The sequence below is a fragment of the Lucilia sericata genome, unplaced genomic scaffold (genome assembly GCF_015586225.1).
Source record: "Lucilia sericata isolate MDLA Ls3-8-SP2 unplaced genomic scaffold, ASM1558622v1 Contig000333F_arrow, whole genome shotgun sequence".
Taxonomy (NCBI): Eukaryota; Metazoa; Arthropoda; class Insecta; order Diptera; family Calliphoridae; genus Lucilia; species Lucilia sericata.
In genome coordinates this window covers 17,587-31,280 of record NW_023994354.1, presented here as the reverse complement: position 1 = coordinate 31,280, position 13,694 = coordinate 17,587, and the positions used below count along the sequence as shown (strand labels likewise).

The following is a 13,694-nucleotide window of genomic DNA, read 5'->3' as shown; positions in this document are numbered from 1 at the left end:
CTATCTATCTATCTATCTATCTATCTATCTATCTATCTATCTATCTATCTATCTATCTATCTATCTATCTATCTATCTATCTATCTATCTATCTATCTATCTATCTATCTATCTATCTATATATCTATCTGGCTGTCCGACTGCCAGCCTGTTCGATTATTGAAAGAAATTTTTGAATGCCCCAGATATCCTCGGGACCTAATTCTTCAACAATTCTGCCAAATATGCTTTCCAGATGTTTCCTATATAAAATTAGCAAAATCGATCAGTAAATAACGGATAAAATCCGAGACAACGTCTGAGAATTTCCTAGAAAATCCAGCTAAACCCAAATATTTTGGGTAACATTATATGACATAACAACGAATATTTTAGGAAACACCATATATATATATCCTGATGAATGAAAATCTATTAGAGTGAAATTTTTTGATACTGTTGTTTCTCAATTGGTCCTTTTTTATTATTTTAATATATTGAACCTTTTTTAATCGTATACTGATTGAATTAAAATTTATAAAAGGGTAGTTTCTGATACCTTTTGTCATTCAAATGAACCTTGAATCTTACATATAGGATCCTGGTGAAATGAAGAATTATAACTTTTTGGTTAACTTTTTGGTACTCTTTCGATCTTCAATTAGTACTTTTTAAATTTTTTAATATTAAAGCAAGAAACCTACCCAGCAAAAACAGGATAATGACTTATACTTACTCAACAACTTACTTTTCAATGACTACTACATACCGTCTGCAATACTTAGAATGAGTCTAGTAATAACTTACAAATTACGTTAGTACTTACTTTTCAGCCATGACATATTGTTTACGGACTTTGTTTTTAACACAAATGAAAGAAATATAACTTTTTTTGTGAAAACTTATAACAGTGTGCTTACGTAGTAAGTACTTACCTAACTCCCTATTTGTAAGCGAGTGTGGTAAGTACTTGCCTCCAATGTCATCCCCGTGTTAAAATAATGACTTAAAATGCTATTGTGTAAGTAAATTTTAGCATTTTAAACCCTTACTTTTCAATGTAAGTTTTTGCTGGGTATTAATGCTAGTGAAATTTTGAATTCCCCGTAATGTGGCATAATTTATATTGTATTATTTAATACATATTAAACAATATGCAAATGTACTTCTTAATGCCAACATCTTCATAAATTCTTTATCCTATTAAATAATATTAGAATTAAAATTAACATATAGCCTAATGTATGCAGATTAGGGCAATAACTTTTCTACAGTTTTTGAAAATATCAAATCAAAATATCAATCACTATTTGCAGCAAGTTATATTGAAAAAAGGCGAGATATTGGGCAATGACTAGTTCTTACACTTACAAATAACTACTTAAATAAGTCATTATAAATAGGACGTTAAAAGATTGCTTTTCGCACACTAAAAAATATATAAAATAAGATCATACTATTAAAAACTATTTTAAATTGAGACAAATTTGTCACAATAAGTTTCTGTTCCAAAATAAATCATTATTAGAACGCTATTAGCAACCACGTACATATGTATTTCTAATATAATCTAATTTTGGTTATACCCTAATGTACATACATACATTGATATATATTTATGTAAATATATATCTTTCTTAATGTTTATTATTTTATTTAAGACATTACTGATACTATTAACCTACATAAAGGTTTAATTTGAAAGTATTATAATTTATTTAGGTATATAATTAAAATCCTAATACTATTTAACGTTTAATTGCATTTAATAAAGTTAATAATAATAATGAAATATTTATACGAAATTAAAATTTATTAAAAGTGTGTTCACAGTTTGTCATAAAATGTACATAGTTAACTATAAACTGTGTACAAAATATTTTCTATAATTTAAGTATTTTCATTAAATACTTTAATTTTAAAATATATGAAAAATAAACTGTCAAATTTAAAAAGGTTGACATACCATTTATGTATGAAAGAGTCGATTTACTGACTGATTGGTCATCGCGCAATCTAAAGGCTTGAACTTAGATTTATAATATCAAGATCCACTCAGGAGGGAAGTTAGTTTAAAGGATAAAAAGATAAAAAAAATGTTAGACAGGTGTTTAGTACTTTTTCGAAATTCGGTTCTTTTTAGGAGTAAACGGAAAAAAACTTTTTGTTGGTACTTTTTTGGACCTAATATATCGTTTAAAGCTGTCAAAAAAAGTAAAATTTTTGAAAAGTTACAGAAATAAATTTGGTACTTTTGGGAAATTCGAACGTTTAAGGTCTAAAAATCAAAAAAAATACTAAAAGAGGCGTAAATTTGGTATTCAAAGTAATTGCGAGTGGCCCCCGGCAGGTTAATGATTAGTGTTAATTCTCACATGAGACACTGGTTAAGGAGCCCACAGCAGGCCGATAGAAACCTAGGTGTATCCTTTGGAGTAACTAACTAACTAAGTAACTAACTAACTAACTAACTAACTAACTAACTAACTAACTAACTAACTAACTAACTAACTAACTAACTAACTAACTAACTAACTAACTAACTAACTAACTAACTAACTAACTAACTAACTAACTAACTAACTAACTAACTAACTAACTAACTAACTAACTAACTAACTAACTAACTAACTAACTAACTAACTAACTAACTAACTAACTAACTAACTAACTAACTAACTAACTAACTAACTAACTAACTAACTAACTAACTAACTAACTAACTAACTAACTAACTAACTAACTAACTAACTAACTAACTAACTAACAACCAACTAACTAACTAACTTACTAACAAAAAACGGACCTGAAAAAACAAGAAGCATAGATCGTTTTTATAGTGAGTAAAATGTACTTTATTATAATAAGTTAATGAGAGTATTCACATGCTATCCTTTTATACATTTTTAATACAAACTTCGGTTTAACTTTGATGAGGATAGCGAAGCACCCACGATAAGTTAGTTATTAACATAAACTGTGACATGCCTTCATTGCAATTTCTTTTATGTTATTTACCAAATGTTCTATTGATGTTTACGCTAGATAAACAAGTTCATTGTGGACTAAGAAATAAAATAAAGATTTAAATTTAATTATAATACATATATTCTTATAATGAATTTCTTTTGTTTTTGCATTTCTTTAATAAACAGTTATGAAAGTAATACCAATTGTTTAAAGGTTAAAACAGTTTAAAAAAGAGTTTAGTATTTCAAGTGCAACGAACAGTAGGAGTTCATAAAAATTACTGCAACTGCCACCATTTTATAAATAAGAAAGGACATTAACATAATGAAAAATTCATTAAAAATCTATGCCGTTTTGGCCATAACAACAGTTGTCGTAATACAAACTGCAAGAGCTGCCAAATTTTTGCCCAACAAACGTAAGTATAAAAAATAAAAGAAATTTAAATAATAAAAGAAAAATAATTGATTTTTTCCTTTTAGCCGATTTCATAGTACCCTGTTATTTACAGGATCCACAATTTAACAAATGTTATGCCAAAAACTTTGAGGGAATTTATCGCGAATGGAAAGATGGTAGGTTATTAGAAGTTTATTAAGCGATAAATTAATTTCGTATTTTTGAACTTTTAAGGCTTACCTGGTTTAAAGGAAGCTGGCTCCTATGATCCTTTATATGTTAAACGTGTGGTTATTGCTCAAGATGCCAATAATCCAGTGGCCTTAAATGCTGAACTTATTAATCTGGTTATAACAGGAGTCAGTCAAATGCAGGTTCAAGATGCCAGGTTGGTTATTATTTCAATTAAAAAAAATATTTAACACTTTTTTGAAACATTTTCTTTTCCTAGTTTTAATCCCAAATCACTGAAATCAACTCTTAAATTATTTGTGCCAAAGTTACGCTTTGATTCAGACTATAAACTAAAAGGACGCATTTTGAACTTGGCCTTGAATGGCAATGGCAAATCTCTAATTGAAATTGGTAAGTTTGTCTTGAGTTATTTTAATATTTAGTAAATCCTACGTAAAATTCTGAAAAAATATTATGTTTGTAAACCTCCCAGATAATTTCGTTTTAATACTCAACATCCAATTAAAATTGCGTGATGAACATGGTTTAACCTTTACCGATATTGATAAATTGCATTTGGATATTAAAGATGTTGGTGGCTTTCATGTACATTTTGATAATCTTTTTAATGGTCAAAAGGACTTAGAGGACACTACAAATGCTGTATTCAATGATAATTGGCGTGATTTTTATGAAGTTTTACGTCCCGCTATCAGAGAGGCTGTTGAATTTATCATGAAAGATCGTCTATCAAAGGCATACAGTTATGTACCGGGCAATTACTTTATTGCCGATGTACCTAGTGCTGCCCAGCATAGTGGTTAATATAGAGTAATTATTCTCTTAAATTTACAAAATAAAGTTAATTTGTGAAAACTGAATTTGGCGTAAAACAACAAACTATATATATATTCTGGATTCAAGTAAGATTCTAAAGTCTAAATGTATTTGTCCGTCAAAATAAACTACTTACGTGTCTGATTATATGAAAGCCATTATATAAGCACTTAAAAGTAAGTAAATAATAGTCACTGAAAAGCAAGTTATTGCTTAAGTACAAGTCATTACCGAGTTTTTGCTGCGATGTTTTTCATTGTTATAATTCAATGACATATCTTTTTGAAATTATTGATTAAAATTTTTTTTAATTTAATTCTATTTTAATTTCTTATTTGGCAATTAACCTAAATCAAGGTTAATTTAAAAAACATTAATAGAGTTCGTTGAAATATATTGAATTGCATTATATTTCAAATGTACAATTGAAGCAAATTAATAATGCAATTTATTCAAAATTAGAATTTATTAAACTAGAGAGGGTATTCACAATTTGTTGCAAATAAATTTTTTTTTTTCTATAACATTTATTTTTAGAAAATTTTTCAAATTGTAAATCAAATGTCAGTCGAGTGATAAATACTGACTTGAAACTTTTAAGAAATTTTAGTGATTTTTTCATATTAGGTTCTTGTATAGATCGAACTTTACGGAATGCGTAAATTGGATTAGAGTAAATATGGCGTCAACAGGGGTTAACATATTTACCGACTGTCAGAAAGCAATTAGTGTGATGTTAGGAGATATGTTTGGACCTAAGACCGTATTGGATTGTACGAAAACATTAACCGAATACTCACACAGAGGCAAGCTTTGCATTATAAGGAAATCCGGCCACTCGGAAGTCGTCGGCAACGAAAGAGCGAATTTATTTGCTTTAAAGTGATGGATGAGGTAATTAACTTGACGAACGCAAAACTATTCAACGCAAAAAGGTCCAATTTAAAAATATGAACGAGAGAATCCCATAAGGCCTCTTGGAGTAATAAGATGGTGGGTAGAACCACAAAGAAATTATAACGAGACTAGGAAGAGAAGCCATCTCATAATGAGTAAGTCTGAGATCAGTATGATGGTTCGTATTTCGAGTAGATTACACACAAGATTACGGGCAGAACTATTGGACGTTTAGTTTCAGATGAACATAGAGGAAGTGGAAGGAACTGTTAAACTCACTACAACTTTCTTTGCCACTGTCAGGCATTCGTCGAAATTTTTGGGAATGATATTACTGAAGATATAACATCCCTCTCTATAACACTTAGGAATACCACTGAACTTAGGTTCTGAACATCTTACGATAATACCTTCATGGATCACTATATAAGGTCATTGCATTTGTCGATATTAGATGCAAATATTTTGGGAATGATATTACTCAAGATATAATATCCCACTCGAACACTCGAACTTAGGAATTAAGTCCACGAAACTGAGTTTTTGAATATTGGACGATAATACCTTCATTGATCACTATATAAGGTTTTTGTTTCACCAACAAATATTTTCCATGAAAAGGGGTGCACAACAGGTCGCATAATGGACTAGCTGCATTTTTCCTATCAAACTAACCTAACCTAACTATTGGATTGTATCTTACTACCAATATTTTTAATCGACTTTTTCAGAAGAAATCTTCTTTAGAAGGTCTTACTAAGGAGCCTTAGAATTTCATTAGGATAACTATATTTAAGTTTTTTAAGTCAATTGTCAGGGTTGGGCTGGGATTCAAGAGTGATAGTTTGACAGTACTCAGCTAACATGTTGCATCGAACATAATTATAACAATCGGTTTTCTATAATACAGATATCTTAAATAAAATATGTAAGTTAGGTGTAATCAATATTTAACGATAATTATGATGAACGTTCAGAACCCTAAATAATAAATAAAAATTTATATCTTTATCACAAAAGATTCAAAAAAATACTAGAAAAACAAGTTAATTCAGAAGTTCAAATAAAACAATACAACAAATTAATGGAAATTTTAATAAATAAAATTGTTCAAATCAATATTTGTTTATTATTAAAATACCGAATGTAATACATAATATTTAAGCTAAAATCAATTATATAAATTTAGTCTTCCAACAGGAGTAAACAATAAAAGTCATACACAGCGGCCGTCTTTATAGAAAGCTATAAAAAGGAACAACAATAAAATAACCTATTCGATAATGAAGGTTTTATATCAAATTTTTAGCATCCTGGTGATAGCAACAGCTGTTGCCGTTACCAATGCAGCTAAATATTTGGCAAATAAACGTAAGTTGAGGAAAGAAATCTAAAGTAAAAGACAAATACTTAATAATTTCTGTTATTTTTTTCCCCCTAACAGCTGACTATTTGACACCCTGTTATCTACAGGATCCCAACTTTAACACCTGTTTTACCAAAAACTTTCAAGTGCTTTATACCGAGTGGAAGGATGGTAAAGTTTAAAATAAAATATTTTACTTTCAAAACTTAAAGATATAATTCTATTGATTGACAGGTATACCCGGTTTCAAGGCGGCTGGTACATTTGATCCTCTCTATGTAAAACGTATTGTTATTACACAAGATGCCAATAGTCAATTGGCTTTAAATGCTGATCTTTCCAATGTTGTTATAACTGGTACCAGTAAAATGGTCGCTCAAGAAATCAAGTGGGTTATCAAAATACTATTGTTTTTAAGGTTTCAGCAGTTTTATTTAGACATTTTTTTCTTAATTTATTACAGATTCGATATAAAATCATTAAGTTATTATGTTAAATTATTAGCACCAAAATTACGTCTTGATTTCGATTATAAACTTAATGGACGTATTTTAAATTTACCTTTAAAAAGCAGTGGCAAGGCTTTTATGGAAGTTGGTAAGTTTGACGGCTAAAAACAATAGGAATTTATAGTTTATAGATTTTTAAAATCTTATAACCGACATTATTTTTCAATATTCTTAATAAAACTTTTTTAATTTTATCTATTTCCTAGATAATTTTGTAATGATTCTTAAACTACAAGTTAAACTACGTGATGAACATGGTTTCACCTTTACCGATATAGAAAAATTACATCTGGATATTAAAGATGTTGGCGGTTTTCATGTATATTTCGATAATCTTTTTAATGGTCAAAAGATTTAGAGGACAGTATAAATGGTGTGTTCAATGAGAATTGGCGTGAATTTTATCAAATTGAAAGACCCGCTATAACAAAATCCGTTCAAGAGATTATGAAAGATCGTCTATCAAAGGTATTCAGTTATGTGCCAGGCAATTATTTCATTGCTGATATACCAACTGCTGCTCAATATAATGGTTAACGATAGTTATTGTCGTGAATACATATTTTAAGAATGAAAAATAATATAAAAGTGAAATATTAAAATAATAATTTTCGTAAAGAAATATTAATTACAGGTTATCAACCTAATATTTTATAGACAATTAAGTAAGTCTGATTAATTGCTATTATTTGAAAAATTCTTAAAACAAGTTTTAAGAAGATAATATTAAACAGCTGGTCTTATAGTATCTCACTTTCTTATTAGATTTAGCCCATATTTATAACTATTAACCGCAGTCAAGGTTAATTTTAAAGGTAATAGAGTTCATTTGAGTATCTGAACAATATTTAAAATGTATAATAAAAGTAAATTAATTATTATACATTATATCTAAAATTTGTATTTATTAAGTGAAAGGGTTATAGTCATAAATTAGAAACTCTTCAGATGACAGTTTCGAAACAGTTCAATTTCATACTTTTATCAATTTTGTTACACAAATTTTAAAATTTTAAGAAAGTCTCCACGTGACTTATGGACAGAAAAGAAGGGAATAAAATAGTAAATAAATTAGGTGGATATCTCTTACAGAATAGCGTTACCTGCGATTTGAAGATTGGGAATTTCGGAGAAAAAATTTTTTTGTTAAAATTTTTGAAAAACCAGGCTTTATTCTCTACTGTTATGTATTTCATATAATACCTTCTCGGAATATACAATTCAACATATATCAGAAGTTTTAGCAAAATCGAATAGTGTTTATGGGTTAACATACGAAGGTCAAACTCAAGCTATAAAATATTGCTAAAATGTATTGAAACTTTAGTAAAATATTATTTGGTTTTACACCGATTTAAATGAAACTTAAGAAAAATATACATATAATGAAGACCCGTATTTATCGAAATTAACCCTTAAACGTTAATATATTTTTATTCGAAATATATTTCTTTAGTTTTACAATATTATTACAAATATAACACCGTCCGACAAAAAGAGAAAAAATCGTTAGACATGAACCATGAACGTCTGAAACTCAAAATTTTAATGGAGAAAAACTGCGCTTTTAGTTTTTCATTTCGTGAACCTGTGTCAATTTTAAAGGACTTCAATTATTTAATAAATAAATAATAGTGTTTTTTAGGGTTCTATAGTTGAAACGAAAAGTCGACTTTTCGACTTTTTTCATTTAGTTAAAAGTCGACTTTTCGACTTTTTGCATTTTATGAAAAGTCGATTTTTCGACTTTTCGACTATTTTCATTTAATTAAAAGTCGACTTTTTGACTATAAGTATTTTATAAATAGTCGACTTTTCGACTTTTTCCGACTTTTTGACTATTTTCGACTTCTTTCGACTATTTTTGGACTTTTTTCGAGTTTTTCCAACAATTTCAGAGTTTTTTACTTTTTTTCCACTTTTTTAAAATTTTCGACTATTTTTGACTTGTTTCTACAATTTTCGTGTTTTCGACTTTTTCCGACTTTTCGACTTTTTTCGACTTTCTTCGACTTTTTTCGACCTATCGACTTTTTTCGACTTTTCGACTTTTATTAACAAAACCGACTTTTTCACAGACGATAGTCGAGTTATCGACTTTTTTCGACAAAAAGTCGATTGTTCGATTATTCGAAAGTCGATTTTTAGAACCCTAGTGCTTTTCATATCTTTGATATTTATGGATCAATTTTGATTGCTTTAAATAGAAAAAATTGTTGAAAGCATGTCTGATAGAACCGGTAGATTCTAATACTAGTGTTCTAGTCTGTTAGTCGGAAAGTCATATTTTCACTTCCCACCAGAGACTCTCATAAAGGTGCAAGCTCGAACGTACTCTATCGTAATTTCAACAAATGGAACAGAGGTTCTACTACCAACATTTCGATGTATTACAGACGGAATAACAAAATTAATTTTAGATTTTGAGTTCATATACATATGTATGTATGTTCAAGATCTAAAGCTTTAATATTTGCTTTTAATTCTAAAAACACATAATTTTTCTTCACTCTCTAACTAAATAAATACTATCACATAACTAATTAAAATATTAAAAGATTCTAAATTAAAAAGATACTAGAAAAACAAGATCGCTAAGAAGCATAATTAAAATCTAACTAAAATTTTAACAAAGAAATGCTCTAATGAATATTTCTTTACTCTGCACCATCCTAGTTGTGAGGCATACTTATATACTCATAGTAAAGTAGAAAATTTTTCTCTCAAAAAATCCAAAAATTTATTGGAAAACCAACCTATTAAGGATATTTATAAGAACTAGCAAGCTATTCCGTTAAAGGTATTTATAAGCGAAATAGTATAATAGGTGTAGGGTAACATAAGAACAGTGTAGACCGTCTAAACTAACTAGTTGTTGTTTTAAATATAGTATATAGAATAATATAGTTATGAATACAAAATATTTAAACATAAAATTAATAAAATGACTGCAGTATTTTGATTGAAGCAAGCATATCAGAAGGTGTATCACTACGTCAACCTCTGATCCACACACATTTTTTCGCCAAAAAAAAAAAAGCTATTTCCAGCAGCAACAGCATTTTAAACTATAAAAAAGAGGAAAACAATAAAACAGAAAAATTTACATAATGAATGTGACACTTAAAATCCTTGACATCCTGGTCATAATAACAGCTGTTGCAGTTTCCACAGTTAATGCAGCAAAATTTTTGTCCAACAAACGTAAGCACAAAACAACAATAAAATTATATAAATTATAAAAATACTAAGATCAAGATACGAACAATAAATACATTTTATAATACCTATTTACAGCCGACTTCTTAATACCCTGTCGTTTGCAGGATCCAGATTTTGGCAAATGTTTTAGCAAAAATTTTCAAGTGATATTTCGCGAGTGGAAGTCTGGTAAAGTTTTTCACAACATATAATTATAAAACAAAAATAAGTAGAAATTCTTTATTGGACTCCAAATTATAGGCATACCTGGTTATAAAGCTGCCGGTTCCTTTGATCCTATATATGTTAAACGTATTTTGTTTTCTCAAGATCCCAAAAATCCTGTGGCATTAAATGTTGATCTTTCTAATGTGGTGGTAACTGGCGCCAGTAATATGATCGTTCAAGAAATCAGGTTTGTTTTTCAGACTTCCACCAAGCATTCAAATATGTATGTGTTAAAATAAATTTTCGTTTTTTATTACAGTTTCGATGCAAAAACATTAGTTTTACATGCTAAATTATTAGTGCCAAAATTGCAGTTTGCTTTCGATTATAAGATTAATGGACAAATATTAAATTTAGTTTTAAAAAGTCATGGCAAGGGTTTCTTCAAAATTGGTAAGTTTGGTCAAATTTAAATTTGGTGATCATTCTAACAAAAACTTCTGGAATTATTTTAAACAGAGAATTTGGGCATGATCCTTAACGTACAACTTAAGTTGCGCGACGAACATGGTTTCACATTTGGCGATGTCGAAAAATTACATATGGATGTTACAAATATAGGAGGTGTACATACACAATTTGATAATCTTTTCAATGGTCAGAAGGATATAGAGGATAGTACAAATACTCTTATAAATGAGAATTGGCGAGATTTTTATGAAATTTTACGACCCGCTGTAACAGAAGCCGTACAGGAGATAATGAAAGGATCGACTAAAAAAGTCACTCGGGTTATGTACCTTAAATTATTTCATAGAAGATATACCACTTGCTGCTGTTCACTATGGTTAAAGTATTAAGTATTTTGTGTTGTAAAACGGTTTTGCATGGAATGAATAAAAACTGATCTAGAGAGATAGTTCATTTCTTTTCATACCCTTCACGTTTCGTGAGTTTGTCATTCCGTTGTAATTTCCTCAATAAAGACCTATAAAAGTAAAACATATTCCTGGATCCTTTAGCAAAGTCGATTAAGCCATGTCCTGTCTAATCTATAGTCTAGTCTATATCTGTCTATAGTCGTCCTATAGCTCTATAGTCTTATAGTCTAGTCTTTAGTCTATAGTCTAGTCTATAGTCTAGTCTATAGTCTAGTCTATAGTCTAGTCTATAGTCTAGTCTATAGTCTAGTCTATAGTCTAGTCTATAGTCTAGTCTATAGTCTAGTCTATAGTCTAGTCTATAGTCTAGTCTATAGTCTAGTCTATAGTCTAGTCTATAGTCTAGTCTATAGTCTAGTCTATAGTCTAGTCTATAGTCTAGTCTATAGTCTAGTCTATAGTCTAGTCTATAGTCTAGTCTATAGTCTAGTCTATAGTCTAGTCTATAGTCTAGTCTATAGTCTAGTCTATAGTCTAGTCTATAGTCTAGTCTATAGTCTAGTCTATAGTCTAGTCTATAGTCTAGTCTATAGTCTAGTCTATAGTCTAGTCTATAGTCTAGTCTATAGTCTAGTCTATAGTCTAGTCTATAGTCTAGTCTATAGTCTAGTCTATAGTCTAGTCTATAGTCTAGTCTATAGTCTAGTCTATAGTCTAGTCTATAGTCTAGTCTATAGTCTAGTCTATAGTCTAGTCTATAGTCTAGTCTATAGTCTAGTCTATAGTCTAGTCTATAGTCTAGTCTATAGTCTAGTCTATAGTCTAGTCTATAGTCTAGTCTATAGTCTAGTCTATAGTCTAGATAGTCTAGTCTATAGTCTAGTCTATAGTCCAGTCTATAGTCTAGTCTATAGTCTAGTCTATAGTCTAGTCTATAGTCTAGTCTATAGTCTAGTCTATAGTCTAGTCTATAGTCTAGTCTATAGTCTAGTCTATAGTCTAGTCTATAGTCTAGTCTATAGTCTAGTCTATAGTCTAGTCTATAGTCTAGTCTATAGTGTAGTCTATAGTCTAGTCTATAGTCTAGTCTATAGACTAGACTATAGTCTAGTCTATAGTCTAGTCTATAGTCTAGTCTATAGTTTAGTCTATAGACTAGACTATAGAATAAAATAAAATTTATTATTCTGTGATATGCCTAAATAGAAAACAAAAAAACAATAAATTCTTTACAAAAAAAATCTAAAACAAGAAGACACACTAGAAAACAAGTTTTGTTGAGAACTTAAACATAAAACAAAATAAACATTTTAATTGAAATTATAATAAACAAATTCACATAATTATTTACTTTTTTTTTTTTTTTGTTATTACTTATGAATTTATAAGATGCAGTTATGAAAGTAAGACAAAATAATTTAAGATAAAAACAATGAAATGAGTTCAGTATATCAACTGCAACAAACAATAGAAGGTCGTGTCACTGCCTCAGTCACTAACCCACACAAAAATTCAAAAACAAGGATAATTGTATTTCAATAGCTGCAAAACAATAAAACAAACAAAATAGACAGAATGAAAGTTTTATTTAAATGTTTTGTTATCCTGGTTGTAACAGCAGTGTGCAACGTCAAGGCTGGAAAATATTTAGAAGAGAAACGTTAGTAGTCGAAATATAAAAAAACTAATAGTGAAGAGATAAACTTTATTTCGTCTCTCCTTTCAGCCGATATTTAATACCCTGTCAGTTGCAGGATACAGCTTTTAGCAAATGTTTTGGTCGAAACTTTCAAGCGATTTTTCATGAGTGGAAAGATGGTAAAGTTTGAATAAAATTTTATTTCTTGGAATTTAAATACAATTTTGAATTACTGTTAAATGTTTGATTTAAGGTATCCTGGCTTTAAGGAAGGTGGTTCCTTTGATCCTTTATATGTAAAGCGTATTGTTATTGCTCAAAATGACAATAATCCTTTGGCTATAAATGCTGATTTGAAAAATATGGTTATAACAGGAGCCAGTGGCATAGTGGTAAAGGATGCCCAGTATGTTTTTTATATGAAAAGGAAGATTATTTTATCTATAAGTTACTTTATTTACAGTTTCAATCCCAATACATTATTTTCAAAAATTAAACTTTTTGTGCCAAAATTAACGCTTTGACACGGATTACAAACTTAAAGGACATATTATAAATTTGGCTATAAATGGTAATGGCAAGGCTTTCTTTGAAGTAGGTAAGTTCTAAAGAGTTTAGAAGTTAATGACAACATTAAAGAAAAAAAGTTTCTCAATATTCTCTTATTATTTATT

The 13,694-nt window shown here is 29.0% G+C and overlaps 2 protein-coding genes across 2 annotated transcripts; both read left to right on the top strand.

Annotated features, from left to right (window-relative positions):
• The first annotated feature begins 3,099 nt into the window (after positions 1-3,099).
• Positions 3,100-4,418, top strand: LOC119603761 (protein takeout-like). Its single transcript, XM_037955923.1, has 5 exons — positions 3,100-3,367; positions 3,432-3,524; positions 3,583-3,736; positions 3,800-3,933; positions 4,016-4,418. The coding sequence occupies exons 1-5, from the start codon at positions 3,274-3,276 to the stop codon at positions 4,345-4,347; spliced, it is 807 nt and encodes a 268-aa protein (XP_037811851.1). The 5' UTR covers positions 3,100-3,273; the 3' UTR covers positions 4,348-4,418.
• A 1,907-nt stretch (positions 4,419-6,325) lies between these two features.
• On the top strand, positions 6,326-13,544 carry LOC119603758. Its single transcript, XM_037955920.1, is given in 14 exon segments — positions 6,326-6,627; positions 6,701-6,793; positions 6,857-7,010; positions 7,086-7,219; positions 7,338-7,481; positions 7,484-7,665; positions 7,789-7,796; positions 10,229-10,335; positions 10,429-10,521; positions 10,594-10,747; positions 10,820-10,953; positions 11,020-11,296; positions 13,274-13,426; positions 13,484-13,544. Coding segments are annotated over 14 exon segments (1,782 nt in total). The 5' UTR covers positions 6,326-6,539.
• The last annotated feature ends 150 nt before the right edge of the window (positions 13,545-13,694 follow it).